An 18141-nucleotide genomic window follows, 5' to 3' on the forward strand; every position below is an offset into this window, starting at 1 on the left:
GAGTCGCAGAGTGAATTTGTTTTGGGGTGTTTGATCACATATAATATTCAAGTTGCAGAAAATGATGATTAAATTAGGCTTGTCGGAAACTTTTGTGAGTTTGGTAATGAAATGTGTTAGCTTTGCAGATTTTGAGGTTCTTGTGAATGGGCAACCGTCGAGAAGTTTTAAGCCTAGCCAGGGGCTCTGGGAGGGGGATCCTCTATCCCCTTTCTTCTTTATTATGTGCGCGGAAGGATTGTCGTCATTGCTTAGGGATGCAGAGAAGAGGAAATTCATTCATGGGATTAAAATTGGCAGACATGTTAATCCTATTTCTCATCTCTTTTTCGCAGATGATAGTCTGTTGTTTGTGAGGGCAACGGAGGAGGAGGTTGAGAATGTGTTGGGAATCCTTTCTACTTATGAGGTGGCTTCTGGTCAGAAACTGAATATGGACAAATCAGAGGTGTCTTTTAGCCGAAACATTGAGCAAGAATGATGAATATGCTTCAGAATGAAGTTATCTTTTAAGGTTGTTGAAGGACATGACAAATATCCTAGGTTGCCAACTTACATTGGTAGCTCTAAGAAACAGGTGTTTCATAATATATAGGATCGAGTTTGGAAGAAAGTAAAGGGGTGGAAAGGAAAAATATTGTTAAGCGGAAAAGGAAGTTTTGATCAAGTCGATAGCTGAAGCAATTCCAACATTCGCAATGCAATTTTATTTTATCTTTTTATAATCCCAAATAGCATTTTAAATGTGATTGAAAAATGTGTCGGCAATTTTTCTGAGGTCAAAAAGGTGAAGAGAGGAAGTTATGTTGGGTGGTGTGGGAGAAGTTATATGTGCCAAAGAAGGATAGGGGCCTCGGTTTTCGCAATATGAAATTTTTTAATAAAGCCCTCCTTGCCAAACAAGCTTGGCGTATCTTGTTGAATGAAGAATCGCTTGTGGCTAAAGTTCTTAAGGGGAAGTATTTCCCTCACACGACATTAATGGAAGCTAAGGTGCAAGCAAATGCAAGTTACACATGGAGATCAATTATGGGTGCTCGTGATGTTTTAATTAAGGGGGCTAGGAAAGGTGTTGGCAATGGTTTTACTGTACATTTGGAATAATCCATGGGTCCCTAATCTCCCAAATTTTAAAGTCTGCTCCAGCCAAAGAATGGGAGAGGGTGAGCCTATTTTTGTACGAGATTTGTAGGCTGATAACTCCTGGGATGTTCAGGCACTTGAGGCTTGCTTCTCTTCTGTGGAAGTAAATGAAATATGCAATATTCCTATTCCAATGTTTGACAGAAATGACTCTTGGGTGTGGCTGTAACACCCCCGATTTACTAGCTAATAATAAACAAGAATTTAAAGGAAAATAAACGACCTTTAAATAAAATTGCGGAAGCATACACCTAAATCGGAGGTATTACCGCCACACTCACAACCTGTCGAGTGTTAAGGCTTACAAAAATCCCAATAATTACAACCCAATAAATCTAAGTGAGCTATTTATACAACTTTATAAACTCGTTATAGCATACTAATCGAAACACTTGAGCTCCTTTAGCTACGATCACTTCATCAACCTGTTTAAACAATCTTTTCTGCTCACCATTAAGGACAAATTCCAAAATAGATCGTCGCAGGGCCACCATAAGAAAAAGGCATGGCCGCAAACACAAATAGGATAACAAAATAACACACACACACACACACGTCGGCAAAAAGCTGAGTAATCACCACATATCAGAATACAAAGAATAATTGAATAATCTATATTACTAGCTCAATTAAATAATGTAGTTCGAAACTACATTACACATTGTACTCTGAAAAAAAATAACCTTTATCAACTCAACCTCGAATAATATAATACAACCCTTCACTCAATTAACTCATAACCAATAAGTGTGCCACGCTCTTTGCTTTATACCTAGCCTTGGACAAGGGTAATTCGAATAACAAACCAACAAGTATAAAAACTTGAATACTCCCAATAACCAGAAAACACCTTGAACCAGACCACATACGGGTCAATTCCCACTGTAGGGGACCATAGAAAAATAAATAGTAAAGATTGTACCTCATTCTTAACTCATGATTATCATCCTCTTACCAACATGCCAAGGACTAAGGTATATAACATCGAGCCTCAAACCAAGAACAAAATAATAATATTCTCCCTTTTGATCTCATACTTTGATCAAATAATCATTGACAAACTTAGATAGTATCTTAACAATGGCACATGTACCCAAATAATATAACAATTCGAACTCTGTTCAATCATAGTATATCTCAACTCTTATAGGACAATAAAACTAATACCCAAATATAATTAACTCACAACCCAAAATTATACTCTGCACTAATAACCCTAAAACCTCAATAAAACAATACTCCCTATAGTAACAACATTAAAAACCCTAGAAATAATCAATCATACAATAAAATAATACAACAATTAACTTATATATCAAGACATATTAACCAATATGTACACAAAACTTGATCATCCTAGAATAACAACAATTTATAATATTTGCACATAATTATACAAAAGTATATCACAAACATCTCCAAAAAGTTTCGTTTAATTACAAATTTACAATCATCCATATCAACAGTAGTATAGGAGCAGCGATAATCGCCAAAATAACATACGAAATCAATAGCAACAAACGAATTCGATCTATATTACGCATAAAATTATAAAATAATGAATATTATCATCGTAGTCATGGTTGATTACATGGTAAACACTTCAACTCCAAAAAGAATAAAACACAAGAGTATATATCAATCAACTACAACAGTATAGAAATTGTTTGATTACATATAAAAAAAACAAGCGCAAATCAATTAACTCCAAATTGTAGGGAATCGTGTGATTACCTCTTTGAGATGAATGTTTATAGAAGAATTGATGGAGATTGGTCAATGAAACAAAAGTACAAAACTCATGAAATAATTTTGGGATTTGGTTGATAAATCCCACGCATCCAAGAACAAGAAAACGCCGGTGCTTTAATTTACTTTTTTATTTAATAATCATAATATTAGAATAACTAAAGAGAATATTAGGGTTTAACATATTTCATGTACGCTTTAAATTATAGAGTCCTATTTAAATAAAATAGGGTTTAAAAATTTCCGAACTCTGAATTAAAAAAAATATGAGATTAGGAAAGTTATTTAATAAATAAAAATAAACTATAATTTTTTTTTCATAAAATATATTATATAAAATCGTAAAATATTCGAGTATTACAATCTACCCTCCTTAAAATAAATTTCGTCCCGAAACTTAAAGTTAGGAAAATTCGGGTATTACAGTGGCACTATACGAAGGATGGAAAACACTCGGTTAGAAGCGCCTACAACCTACTCACCACCGAGCAAAAAAATGATACAGCTTCTAATTTAAATGCGGGCTGCAAGGTTGGCTGGTCGGTTGTATGGGATGCTGAACTCCCTCCCAAATTAAAATTATTTGCTTGGTGTACTATGAAACGTGTTGTGGCTGCCCATTACAATTTGGTTCAAAGAGTTATGCCTATTGACCCTACCTATCCTATGTGTGGTTATGAGGCTGAAAGTGTTCTTCACTTGCTGGTTTTTTGTGAAGAAGCGAAGCGTATCTGGTACTTATCTCCTCTACGGCCGAATGTAGAGAACTATGAGGGTGAAACCTTTGGTGAATGGTGTTATTATGTCAAGAAATACCACAAAGACTCCCTCTGGTGGAATTTATTTTGGAGCATTTTGATGGGGGTTTGGCTGCGGAGAAATGCTTGGGTGTTGAAGGTAGGAAAAAGGACGTGTGCAAGATTATTCACAAGACCGTGGGATTGGTGGGAGATTATGAAAAAGCGAAGGATGACTCTATCTCGCTCCCAAATCCCTAACAGCTCGAGTCACGTTGGAAGCCGCCTTTGGAAGGAGTGATAAAAATCAACTCGGATGCAGCGATTTTTAGCACGAACTATGTGGGTCTGGATGGTGTTAAGCATGATGGAGTGGGGGACGTTGTGGTCTCGACCTGTCTTTGTCTGAGAGGAAATTTTGAGGCTGATGTTACTGATGCATTGGCCATGAGACACACTTTAACTATCTCCCTAGAGTCGGGCTTTAATAGGGTGTGCCTAGAAACGAATTGTTTGAAGCTCCACAACCACCTGAAGAAAGGAAATGCTCCTTCTACTGCTTTCAGCCTGATTGTTAATGATATATTGAAGCTTGCTCTTCGTTGTCAGGGATGCTCGTTCTCTTTTGTGAAGAGGGATGGTAATCATGTTAATCACGAGTTAGCTAAACTTAGTTCTTCTTTTAATGAGCTTAAAGTATGGATGGAAGAGGTCCTTATGGGCATCTCTGAATTTGTAATTGCTTATTTGAATTCTTTGTTTGATTAATAAATCTCTCTGCTAGGTTCTTGTAAAAAAAAAATTTAAACCTTGCTTTCATAGTGTATCCCACTTGCTTTATCATTCTCTCTTGTCTCCTTAATTTGTGTGCCTCAATTGAATGCGTCAACTCAATAAAAACAAAGGAAGTATAACATTTTCATTGAGAAAATGATCACTAGTGTTTTTTATTGGGTAAATCCATGTTTCTCGTATTGATAAACAATATAAGTATCTCAAAGGGGTATTTGTGTCATTTTGAGTATATAAGTGGGGTTAATATTGTAAATTGATCTTATTTTGGCCTTCTAATAACACCATGGGTTCTTCATCTTCCTCCATTCTCTCACCTCCAATCACGCAGCACAGCCTCAATGGAGGAGGAAGCCAAACCTTGCCCTTAATTAAGGGTTAACCATGCCATAATTTCTCCAATTTTTTTTAGGGTTTTTCGTTTCGGTGACGTCACTGTCGGAAAGGCAAAGGAAGGTGAAGAAGATACGGGGCAACGAAGGTGATGGTGGTTTGCGAGCAAAACAGTGACGAAAAATGGCAAATCATACCAGTTCAATGGTGTACAGGGGTGAAGTAGCCATGAGCCCGTGAAGGACGAAAATTAAGATCCAAAAAAACTATTAAAATATTTAAAAAGTTGTTTTATTTACACACATACCATTTTGAGATACAATTATATTTCTCAATATGAGAAATTGGGGCTGGTCCTTTTTATTTCAACTTTTAAAAAGGTATTCAAAATGATAGGGAATGCCATGGCCCGTTTTGATAGAATTAGCATATATGCTAAACATGAAAAACACGTACAAAATCAACTCATCAAACTTGAGTTGTGCTTAGTCTATCAGCGGCGGATCCAGGGGGGTACACAGAGGTACAGTTGTACCTCCATTCTAAAAAATAAAAATAAAATAAAAAATGTGTAATCCCCCACGATTTCGTAATTATTATAATTATATTTTATTATTAATTATATGATTATTTTACGATAATTATATAATTTTATAAATATTTCGAAAATAATAAATTAGTTTTAAGCTATTTAGCCATTACTAACTATTGACAATAATCATTTTACCTATACAAACTAAGAGCCTAGTCCAAGTTACCTCAAAGCCCAACCTTACACCTTATGTTTTTTAAAGCTTTGGTATATGTTTGGGCCTAAACAAGTTATCCTAATTATATTTGGATTAGGAAACCCTCAAACCCACTTCTTATTATTTATATCCACCTAAAATTTTTCCCCTTATTTCCCCTCCAATCTCAAGTAAAACCTCACCCCTCACAAATTATATTTCTGCTTTGCCTCTTCTTCCTATTCACGCATCAACCAGCGAAAAAAAAAAAATTCGATGCTGCTACACCAGCCACCGAGCAGCACCACCACCAGCGTCCGCCTGCTGCTGAGCCGCCCAGCACACCACTAGCGACCCTAGTTTGCCTCTTCTCTCCTCCTTTCTTTCTTCTTCTTTTATTTATGCTATTTTAAAGTTCAATTTTTTTTTTAATCTTGAATTCGACAATTGTGATTATTATGAGTTGATGGTGTTTATTTTATATAAAAGATTACAAATTTATGATCTTTATTATGTTTAAATTAGTGAAGTAATTGTCAGATTTATTTAATTAAGAAAACAAGGGTTTAAACCTTGGTTTTTCATGATTTTAGGGCTTAAAACGTATTAGTCAAGTTTCTTAAGTATATAGTGTTTATATTATGTTAAAATCATAATTTTTAGTGGTTAAAACTAATTTTCAGATTATTAAAAATGTAGATTTGGGAATTTAAAGCATTCTAAATCATGTTTCTTAGAGTTTTCTATATACTATATGACCGTTATGATTAATTTATGTTTATAGCTTATTAAAGTATCAAGTTCAAAGTTTAAATAAATTTTCCATATTTTTGTAATCTGAATTTTATTATTTTTGGTATAAAAAATAATAGGTTTTGATGTTTCTACATATATATTATTCCATTGTTACAAGTATGGATTGTTAAATTTGCAAAGGATGCATATAAACTAAATTTTCAGATTTGGTTAGAAGCTTAAACATGCTGTAATTTCATGTACAAGGGTGTATTTTAAGGTTTTTATGAAGGAAATTTAAAGAACTATATATAAGCTTTTGATTTTAATTAAAAGGAAGGTTTTAACGTGTTGTTTAATTGGATTTTGAAGGTTTTAAAGTAAGTTAGTATTGCTGTAAATTTGGTTGTTTGGGTATTGATTGAAATCTTATTGTTTGGTTTAGGAGAGGACTTTGTAGAAGGTGATTTCTAGTTGGTTAAGTGGCCAACCAACTCGTTTATTCAAGGTACGTACGAGTTACGAAACCTTGCTTTTAAAAGCATGTTTAGGGATGTATCAAGAACTTAGTATCATGTATAGAGAACACTGGGCTTAATTGTTTGGTTATACATTGTGATTTCCGTACGCTGTGTATTATTCTACTTTGCAAGTATTATTTATGCATTAATTTTGTAAGATGCGCTTATAGGCAAAGGTACGTGAATATGTGGAATGATTTATTTATTACTCGTTCATGATCATTGAGATAGAATGAGTAAAGGAAGAGTTTAAGTCTTATAAGACGAGGTTAAGGTTTTGAAGTGCTTTATGCACTCAAGGTGTTTATACACCGAGGTAGTTAAAGGAATCAATAATAAATATTGCTTGTCACTAATAAATCAAAAATCGAATTGGAAACTTGGTTTACTTGATTGAATTGATATTGGATTGATTGTATTGTTTTGCATACGAGTCATCACCAAGTCTAAACTTATAAATCACATAAAGTGCAAGAAAGATGAGCAATAAAACTCTAGATTTGTGCACATCTAGAGTAATGACAATCAGGGATTGGGGTACACGGGGTATTAGCCGTGCACTTTTCTAGAGGTCGTCTGATCTACGAGTCTCTTGTTTCAAATATTTTTCAAAAACTAGGAGTTAGATGAGATCTCATACTAGCTATGGTCACGGAGTCGCGCCCATGGCCATTGGATGTTTATTGATGTTTTCGAAAGGAGGCATGGGGTTTTTCTTTTATTGATGTTCCAAATGGAGCATGGGATGGACAACCTTGTCTATTGCTTAATCCGATGAATAAAATGAAATAATTTATCTATTATTAATTAGTGAAGACTTAGTAATGTAAACAGTTGAGTCATGTGTTTGAGTCTATAATTAAGTTGTATTTGATGATTGATTATTAGTAGCATGTTAGGAATTTCTTATTATTTTTCTTCGTAGCTTGTATGTACTCAACGTTGCTGATTGCGTGCTTTTGTGTGTCTTTCTTTGGTCATGGCCTTCGCCTTTCAATGACCCTGTAATGATCCAATCTTTACACTTGTAATATTGGGGAGCAGACTTATCAAAGGTGTTTACATAGTTTGGACTTGCATCAAGGTGGTGGAATTTTGAGTGGAGAGTTGGTTATTGATTGCAGTTTATTTCTTTTCACAAGTTTGAATTTATTTAAACTCTGGTTTTATTTATTTATTACTTTTTTTGGGTTTTGAATAAGGGCCTTAATGGTTCCAACTTGTAACACTTAATTTGGTTTTATTCGTTGGTTTTGAAACTCCTTTATAACTGAGTTAGTTTTTCCGCTGCTAAATTCTGAATTAGCCTTAACGTTTGAATATGTGGCGGTAGCACGTCAGTAATTCTCTTGCATTTTATTAAAGGTATTTACAGGTTTAAAGAGAGAATTATTGGGGTTTTATAAATTGTTAATCAAAGAGACCCGTTTTTATAAATAGGCGTTCTTTTAGGTTCCGCTATTGTAAAATGACAGCCTTTAGTAGCGCTTCAGATTTAGCGCGTGTTGACTGCTATACTATTGACAGTGAAAGAGACCAGTTGTTCTAAATAACTGGTCTTTTAGGTGCTCTCTATTTTATTTCACAGATTCACTTAGATCTAGCGCGTGTTCATTGCTATACTATTCAAAGTTAAAGAGACCTCTTAGGTGTTCTTTTTTTTGTTGGAATTTATTCTAAGGGAATTTTATATGCTCTTGTTTGTCTCAATTTTCTTTGTAGTTTATAATTTATTTCCACCAACTTAAATCGATTATGGAGTAGATATATATCAGGTATTATTCATATTGTAATTGTAGTACGTATCATTTAAGCCATATGTATTCTCGTGTGTTAAAATATGACAATGTATTTAAAGTAAGTGTATGTTATTAGCTATACTACATTAAATTATATATTAAAATTATGTATCTTTTAATGTATATATCTTAGTCATTAACTCATAATTATAATTGGGTTAATCTAATTCTTTAGCTTAGGTAAGTGTAACCTTGCTTTAATTTATATAATTGGTTTCTTTGTTTTGCTCAATTGTGTTCACCATTTAAGTGAATAAAATACAAACATGTAATGACAACTAATAAGAGTGTGGAATTATAACTAATACATATTCTACTTTACCAATTTTTTTTTTTTTTTTTTTTTTTTTTTTTTTTTTTTAACAAACCTAATTCCGTACCCCGATACCTAAATTCCTAGATCTGCCACTGATGTCTATACAAGTTGAAATAGTTCTAAGCTTAGAGTAACTTTGTCAAGCTTAGAAATTGTTTTTAATTGAATAACTAGTTGGCTCGAGTTATAAGTAACGTGCAAGTAGTACTTTAGGGTACAGCAAAAGTTTAATCAATGAGAAATATATTTCCTCCATCCAAATTTATTTGGCCACTTTTCATTTTAGGTTGTCCTAACACTTTACTACTTTACAAAAATAATAATAAATATACCCTTTTTCAATCACAACAATGTAATCATGATTAATCCTTTTTCGTCCTTCATTCTAACACTTTATAATTTACTTAACTCTTTCAATCAACAATAAAATGGCCTCCAGGCTGCCATCTAAGGGGAAAAAAACAGAAAGAAAGAGCAAAAAAAGGTTGTTGCATTGGACATCATAATGAGAGAATTATTAGTGGTAAGATGGCAATATGCTATCTCCTCAAGTATAAACTTTAGGTAACTGAATCTCCATAATATAGGGTGATGTCATATGATGGTTTTCAAGATAGAATCCATGATTTTGGTTGGTGTATCCGCCAGACGCCTTCCCAAAGCTGATTTTAGATGCATTTGGTGAAGGGCTGCTACTATTCAGCTCCGGAGGCAGCTGCAATGCCGATGGCTGTCCATTTGTGGTACAGCTGTTTTCAAAAACTTCATCACCCAATTTTCCCATACTTGACTTTAAATAAGGAAGATTAAAGTTAAATTGGCTGGGAATTGATGATGGATGCATATTGTTCAAGTCCTCGTATATTGCTGCTTTGGCATGACCAGTAGAGGAAAGATAGTTGAACTTGGTTGCTTCAACCAATCCAGAATATGATTTCACTTCACGAGTCTCTAAATTGTCATCTTCATAAGAACACCCAACTAGATAGCTTGGACTTGGGATAGCCTGAACCTGATTCAAGTCAAAGTTGTTGCCAGCCTGAAATTGTTCCAATATTGTCTCTTTCACAGCTGGAGGCATTGTATTCAGATGGCAGCTTAGCGTGCCACCTTCTTTCAGCAGCACTCTTGGTCTTGCAAATTCAGTATTTTCATTGTCCTTGCTACTAGTGTGGGTTACATCCAATTCACCATACTGATTTAAAGAGATTTTTTTTTTGAAGTTTATCTCCGCTAACAATGGCAGAAATACTGTTATTGTTTTTCATGTTGCCTTGAGCTTGATCCCTTAAGACACAATCGCTTCTTCCCAGGCTTGTACATGGGATGATAGATTTAATATCTACAAAACTTTTGGCCGATTTCTCTCCACTTGTGCTAACATCACTTGTTTTCCTTCTGTCATTGGCTGTTTCAATGTCAATCACACGGTGAGATGCAGCAAGACTTGTGCTGGGTATGGTACCACATAAAAAAGAATTAGCAGGTTCTTTTTGAACAAGAGATGAGGCAGCAGGGGCTTGAGAATTGTGGGCAGAAGAATTGTCCCAACCATTCATTTGAGACCTACTACTGGAGGAGGATTGCGTCCATAGTCCTTGCAATTTATTTTTTGCAACTCTATGAGCAGTAGGCCCCAAATTTCTAGCAAACAACATCAAGCTTGCCTTGTATCCAGACTCCTCCAGATTTTCCTGCAAACAGAAGATATAAACTCACTCTCCCAAAAAGGGAAGAAATAAGGTTGTCTCCAATGTGAATGCACAACCAAATGATCTTGGCTTCATATTGAAATATAAAGAGCAACATAAATTGACATATGAGCAACACTGATAGGCATCTATACCCATCTAGCTAATACCAATAAATCTAAGTTAACCGCTTAATGCAGTCAGCTGACAAATCTTTTCATAACCTCTGCTTTCTCAAAACTAGCTAATATGGCAAATAGGTACACGGAGACATATAGCAATAAAACCTTACAGGTATGAGTGGTTTTGTGCCGCAAAATAGTGGTGAAACAGCTGAACTTGTTTCATCAAACAAGCAAATCCAAGGTTTGTATGTAGAACGCCGATCAATTCCAGAAAAAGAAGTTTTTCTCTCTTTTCCAAAACCTGTCTTCAAAGAAGAGATGTTACCAAGATGATGCATAAACTAAGACTGAAGAGGATATTCTCATCTGAGGAGCTTACAAAATTAAAGATTTCTGCCAATTTCTGTTAATGCATGCGTTTATGCTCAATAAGCTATAAAATTTCTTTTTCCTTTTTTTTTCCCCCTTTTCCTGCTTTTCGTGTTGATGGGTGTAGGTTCCTATAGGTACACAATGTCCTGAGCACTGAGCTAAAAACTATAAAAGAAAGAATGGCTTATGACATCACTTCTTCCTGTTTGAAGTACAAATTCCTTTCAAAAGTTGATGTATAATCTCATTGGCTTGAGCACTTGACCAACTGAAAAGGTTTTTCCTCTACTTGAAAAGGTAAATACATTAACAATCCCCAAAACCACAACTAAGAAGTACTTATCAATAGTGACTGACCTTTACGACCAAAATCAGTATGCATGCTATTGGATCCCAAGTCCCTTGCTAGTTTCCCGGATGAGCCAAAAGTCAAACCACTATGTTCAGCACCAAATTTTCTACTTGATCTTTGCCTTATTGCAGTGAAGTCCATTTTGAAATTTTTAGGATCCTTTTTCAGGACAAAAAAAATATTTTTTGCTAAATCCTCCAAAGCACGTGCCTGGGAAATTCAACTTTTCATATCACAACATGACAAAGTAATACTATTATAATCAGCACTTTCTAACATACAAAATATAAAGGCTAACCTGTCTGAAATACACAGTGGATGATGAATTGAAATGCATAGCATTCCCAAATATCAAATATACATCATGCTACAAAGAACAATGACAAGTCAGATGACATTCAAATGTCTGCATTAAAAATGAGATAATTTGGGTAGATCACACGCACACGCACACCCACGCCCACACCCACGCGCGCACAAGCACACGCACACAAGTTCAAGCTAGGAGATCAATAGGGCTTCTAGTAATTTTTCAAAAAAGAAAATAAGACATTATGCTTATGGAGATATCAGACCTCAAACTGCTGAATATTCTTGTACATGCCTTCATGAAGTTTAGCTCTCATTGTACCAAAATCCATTGGCTCTTTGATTATTTCATAGTACTCTTCGACCTGAAGATATATTGGAAAATGACATGTAGAAAACAAGAATAATATTACTACACTATTATACTCCCTTCGTATCTATCATACATGGTCAAAGTTGTGCATTGGCACGTAACCGGTCAAAATTATGCACTTATTTAGATACAGTGGAGTATTAATCAATAATCAAAATCGATGGGTTCAAACATGATGATAGAAGGGTAGCTAACCTCACTAGGATCCACCGGCTCTGCAAATATATCATATGTATCTCTCCTGAAAAATGAGAGTTGTTTTTTATTGGTTATGGAATTTAATTGGTACTTTGAACATTTCATAGCCAGATTTGCCTTTTGTTTCAAAAATGCAAGTAAATCTAGAAGTACACAAAGAGGATAAGACATCTAGCTTTATAGTGATACTACTATTTGCAAGTAATTGAGATTACCTTTGCAATGTGTCAAGGACAAGCTCAAGGCTACTTTTATCCGGTAACCAAGACTCATCTGCATATTGGAAATACAATTTGCTCGTTAGTATAAGCTTTGAATCTGTTTAGCCCACTAAGGTTAGAAAGTGAAAGTTCTTTACTTTAACTTCTAATGCGTGACAAATAATCCTTACATGCTTGCACTTAGTGATCTTCCCCTTGAACAATACATATAGATTCACATTCAGACCTGACAAAGCCAAGCTCTAAAGAGACACCAGCATATGGGCCTTATAGGCACAAGGCCACAAGCCCTAGCACAGATGAATCTATCAGATGGTGCGAACAATAAAACCTGGCTCAAATGCCAATTTATTATAACAAATGGAGGAGGGAAAAGAGAGAGAACCCAGTCACTTTGCCCAAAGTGAGATTTTGTCTTAAATCCAATTGGCAATGGAAGAGTAGCCTACTTGGGTTATAAAGTGAAAAAAACTTTACTTTATCTTTCAACATGGGGCACATAAAACTCACACAATTGCACTTAATGATCTCCCCCCTCAAGTGAGACCATACACTCACCATAGAATGAACACGTATTAATGTACACCCAAAGCCAAGCTTCGAGAAGACACCAACAAATGGGCAAATGGGCCTTATTTAAGGGGCTGGGGAAAGTAGAATGAGTCAATGTAATAATATGATTTGTACTCTTATGTTATGGCTTTCTTTAGACTTTATAAAATAGTTTATCTATAGATCTAGATAGATTTATGAGAAGCATCGGAAACAATAGATTACTCTCAAGATTAGAAAATTCAAGGCCTATTTGGATTTATAAATCTTACAGACGATGTAACTACATGCAACATAAGTAAAGTGACAACCATGTCTGTTTACTTAGCTTTGGGCAAGGGCATACATATCACTTTAGGTGGTAGGAGAGAAACATAGTCTCACCATCTTTTGAATGATCGTAGCGATGATTTGGACCTCTTTCCCCCTGCTCATGGCTTATAAAAAGACAAAGATGTAATCACTAAATAAGTTATATAAAAAGAATGCATATAATATAAAATTCAAGAACATAAAAGTGAGTAGAATCAAAGCCTCAGTTTGGCTGATTGTAATTCAATGAGATAAATGTACAAGATTATGCAATGGCACAAAAATAGAAATCGCGAAATATGTTAATCACTAAAAATGATAAAGAAAAAAGAGTGCATGATATGAGAAAGATAATAACTAATATTGTTGTGTTATGTGTATATGTGTTGATAGAGCTAATAGTTACCTGTTGAGTGGACGTGGAAATTTTAGAGACTGTTTGAGTTCAAGCTTAGCACAAGAGTGTGAATGTGAGTCAAGTTTCTTGTCGTCGTCTTGATCATGATCAGAGTCACATGATGGTGGTAAACGGTGATGATGCTTTGACGGTGTTTCCCTTGCGATAGTTATAGGATTGTTATTGGATTGTTTAGTATCCTTCTGAGATGAAGCAGAGATTGAGCCAAATAGTCTGGGGCTCCTCCTCCTTTGTCCATCCCCAAAGTTGACTCTCCTCTTTTGTCCACCTCTTCTGCATCATTTAAATTGTGTAAAGTCATGATATACCACAAGTATTAATGACTAGCAGAAAAATCAACATGAATATGAAGTTGTGTTTTTTATCATCTCATCTGATTAATCTCAATTCTGGCTCAAGTTTTAGGTAAAATCATTGACCACATGCTAGCATTTCAAAAGGTAGCTGCTAATCACAATTATGAAATATGAGTATAATGTATATATTAAAGAAGCAATTTCTGCTATATGTTGATAATCACCTGGACATCTTGTAAAAGCTGACAAACTATGATTACAAACACAAAGCAATAGAATTATACCAAGTAATTTATAATGTGAATGAAAAATAATATACTTGATTGATTTTGTATTTATAGCAAATGAAATCATAACAATCAAGAGATTAAAAATACAAGATTTTCCACAAAAAGAAAATTAAAGATTATGCACCTTCACACTTGAATTTGAGGATTGAGAAGGCAAATTGGGGGATTCTGATTTTAGTTTGCTCACCAAAATTGGGAGATTCTTCTGAGGAAGTTCTGAATTGGTAAAGTCATTAACCCTTGATATCTCTTCTCTCTCCTCACTATATATTTCTTGATATGGCTATGAATATCTTATGGAGTTATGGTAATAGATTAATATAGTAATAGAAACAAGTTACTAATATACCATAATAATTAATCAACACCTTTCCATCTATTCCTAAACCCATCTGTGTAATAAAACACAAGAATTAATCGCAAATGATCTCAATCTCAATCTCAATCTCGAATATTGAATACTTTTTGGTCTAATAGTAAAACTCAGTAGATAGTGAGATTAAACTTCATTATTCACACTTTAGGAATAAGTCAAATGGAACAACGGTACAAATGAAAAGTAAAGAGAAGAGTAGAACTATAAAGTACTTGTTATAGACCAATTTTAATATTAATGAATTAGGATCTGTTCACTTCAACTTAATTTCAGTTTAGTTTGCTTTACTTCAATTCAGCTCCAATCAGTTTAATTCAGCTCTTAATTTCCTTTTCTCATAAAATATTCATTTCAACTCTATTCAGTTCAGTTTAGTTCAGCTCCAATCAGTTCAATTCAGTAAATGTTAATGGTCTGTTCTTTTCAGATTATTTTCAGTTCAGTTCAGTTCTTAATTTCCTTCTCTCATAAATTATTCAGTTCAGTTTAGTTCAGTCAATCAGTACAGGCCCTTAATCTATTTGGCTTAACTTCCTATGCGTTCGTCCGGATATAATCGATACTACAACTTATCATATGAGGCTATGTGTATGATGTAACAATTAAATTGATATAAATAGTGTATTAATTATTATTATTATTACTAGATGAAAGCCGTGCGATGCACGGTTATTTCATATAAGGTTTTTAATTATTTGATTTATTGTATTTAATAATTTCAGACAAAATTACAAAAGCTTAATTTTAATTTTTTTTTTTTACTGTAATTTATCATGAATTTATTAAATATAAATAAATTGTAAATATGACATTTTATCCGTTATATAAAATCTTTAATGTGAAAAGATAAATTTTTAATGTTTTTAATAATTTAAATCCTAAACCATTATTCATTGTTTTACCATATCTTTTATTTCAATAGAATCACCAACTTCGTTCACAACCAACCTACTACATCTGTGGATAAATTGAATCGTGACATGTTAGCAAAACTGAAATTGATATAAATCAAATATTTACATTTATATAAAAAAATCAATATATTTACCAATAAATAAAAAATTATTGCGATATAAAATCAAATCTATGTATTCGAACTTTTTCATCATCTCCAATAATAACCAAGCCATCCATATAATAAGTATACAACATCAAATCGTGTGTCATTACATAAACAGATAATCGTTAAGTATCCCGAATAAATACAATGTAAGTTGTTTCGGGGTTTTTTGTGATCTCCTCGGATACTGGTCACGCTCTACTAACAATGAGACTCGGACACCTGCAAAACAACGAATATTCCGGTGATCGGAATATTCGCCTCCGACGATCAAGTTAGTGATCGGAAATCGGAAAAGCTAGAGAGAGAAAGTAGAGAGAAGTTGGAGCTTTTTAATACTCTATATTTTATGTTATGTCGTAATCCACCCCTTCCATCATAAATGATTGGGGTATTTATAGGGGTGGGAACATGTGCCCCTCTAGGGTTTGTACCCTAGAATGTTGTGACGTGATTGGCTGCGCAATCAGGGGTCGCCACGTGTCATGGGGGGCGCCGTTTTACGGCTTTCAAGGGTTTCTCGGGATTTGGGCCTGATGTAATCAGGGCCTTTTTCTCTTTCTGATGTTGTATTGTGTATTTAAAGATAGCTGACATGTGTCACCCTGTCAGGTGGACACGTGTCACACTCTCATAGGGCCACGTGTCGCCTTCTTATTGGGCCACGTGTCACTATGAGATTGGGCCACGTACCTGGGGTATTTTTACCCTAAACATAAGTAATAATTACAAATATAAGTTTAAACATAAGATTTTAAAAATTACCCGGATACTAATGACCTAACATTAACACAAAATTACTAACACAATATTCGCTTGATGAGGTTTTGTATTGATACGAAATTTTGTTTGTGTCGTATGATGCATAGATCTGCACGTAAAAAAATTAGTAAATAAAACATAAAAATATAATCGTTAAGCATCCCAAATCAACACAATGTAAGTAATAATTAAGAATACAAATTTAAACATAGGATTTTAAAAATTAAGCTAAAAATTACCCAGCCATTGATGACCAAAAACTAACACAAAATTGTAAACACAAAATTCGCTTGATGGGATTTTTTGTTAATACGAAATTTTGTTTGTGTCGTATGATGTGTCAATTTATAATGGTAAGTATCGCAAATTTATTAATTATAATTAACGAATAATTTTTTTTCTTATCATGAATACTATCAAAATTTATCTTATAATGATAGATATCAAACTTTATTATAAACGTTTATCATTTGAATATTTTTTATTATTGGAGATTTATCTTTTCCTATATTTTTTTGGATTTCTTATACTCGAAGTATCGATTTAATAAATTTATCTTTTCCTATATTTTTTTACTTCATTTTTTTTTCATTAAAATAATTTAATTCGTGGATTATAATCTACATGGCATTAAAATTTTAGATATATCAAATCTAATTCGTTACTTTTATCTAGGTGGAGATATAATTTTTTAATTCAAAAATAAAATACAAATTTTTTTTCTTATTGGTCGAAATAAGTATACTTCTTACGTGGTGCTCCGAATGCTCTCCAAAATGCCTACTTTATTTATATAATAATATTAGATTATTATTGTTATTATTTTAGTAGAATCCTCTGATAAAAAAGATATTATACTAAATCAAAATTCTAAGCTATGAAAGTTGAATGGCAGAAGCCCTAATTTATTATCATGATAAACGAAAATTGTTTATGTAATGACATTTCTGTAAATAAATCAACAGATAAATTTTAATCAGCATCGTATTTTTGTAAATAATATATTCCTCCATTTTTTTAGTTGACACATTGATTTTTACACTATTCACACACTACACTTTGACTCGTTTTTGTGATTTATAGATACTATAAAATATAGGGCCTGTTCATATTTATTGAACTGAGCTGAACTGAACTGAACTGAACTGATTGGAGCTGAACTGAACTGAACTGAACTGATTGGAACTGAACTGAACTGAATTGAGCTGAAATGAATATTTTATGTGAGAGGGAAATTAAGAGCTGAACTGAACTGAACTGATTGGAACTGAACTGAACTGAACTGATTGGAGCTGAACTGAACTGAACTGAAATTAAGTAAATGTGAACAGGCCCATAGTCATGTGAGATTTTATTTGAATCGTCTCGTATATTATATTAATATCCACTTTTTTATAATTTTACAATTTTAATAATTAGAGATATTAATTGTTAAAAATATGCATTGACAAACGTAATAATTATTGTATTTTTCTGGTCGAATAAACCCAAATCCAACATATGTCGAGTAGGCTTTGAAAACGACCGGACACGAATGACCTGACCCGAATTCATAATGCACCAGTCTCCAGGCGGCGTCAT

The 18141-nt window shown here is 33.7% G+C and overlaps 2 protein-coding genes and 1 long non-coding RNA gene across 3 annotated transcripts; 2 read left to right on the forward strand and 1 right to left on the reverse strand.

Annotated features, from left to right (window-relative positions):
• Window positions 1-3489: 3489 nt before the first annotated feature.
• On the forward strand, window positions 3490-4397 carry LOC145571424 (uncharacterized). Its single transcript, XM_081630458.1, has 2 exons — window positions 3490-3789; window positions 3894-4397. Exons 1-2 carry the CDS (start codon window positions 3490-3492, stop codon window positions 4395-4397), a joined length of 804 nt encoding a protein of 267 aa, XP_081486584.1.
• A 1824-nt stretch (window positions 4398-6221) lies between these two features.
• On the forward strand, window positions 6222-8058 carry LOC145572703 (uncharacterized). Its single transcript, XR_014096924.1, has 2 exons — window positions 6222-6725; window positions 7783-8058. It is a non-coding gene; the product is annotated as an uncharacterized LOC145572703 (long non-coding RNA).
• Window positions 8059-11369: 3311 nt separating this feature from the next.
• Window positions 11370-14304, reverse strand: LOC145571425 (uncharacterized). The gene is made up of 8 exons (XM_081630459.1): window positions 14297-14304; window positions 13765-14049; window positions 13431-13483; window positions 12489-12546; window positions 12271-12316; window positions 11969-12067; window positions 11692-11760; window positions 11370-11603 (listed from the first exon to the last, which is right to left on the reverse strand). The coding sequence occupies exons 1-8, from the start codon at window positions 14302-14304 to the stop codon at window positions 11370-11372; spliced, it is 852 nt and encodes a 283-aa protein (XP_081486585.1).
• Between the last annotated feature and the right edge of the window lie 3837 nt (window positions 14305-18141).

The sequence above is a fragment of the Chenopodium album genome, chromosome 12, assembly GCF_948465745.1.
Source record: "Chenopodium album chromosome 12, dcCheAlbu1.1, whole genome shotgun sequence".
Lineage (NCBI taxonomy): Eukaryota > Viridiplantae > Streptophyta > Magnoliopsida > Caryophyllales > Amaranthaceae > Chenopodium > Chenopodium album.

Coding starts and splice junctions, on each gene's coding strand:
- LOC145571424 (XM_081630458.1), top strand. CDS start 3,490: ATGAAACGTGTTGTGGCTGCCCATTACAATTTGGTTCAAAGAGTTATG. Junction 3,790..3,893: donor GAAATGCTTGGGTGTTGAAG/GTAGGAAAAAGG, acceptor AATCCCTAACAG/CTCGAGTCACGTTGGAAGCC.
- LOC145571425 (XM_081630459.1), bottom strand. Junction 13,484..13,764: donor TTTCCACGTCCACTCAACAG/GTAACTATTAGC, acceptor TCTTTTTATAAG/CCATGAGCAGGGGGAAAGAG. Junction 11,761..11,968: donor AGAATATTCAGCAGTTTGAG/GTCTGATATCTC, acceptor TGTTCTTTGTAG/CATGATGTATATTTGATATT.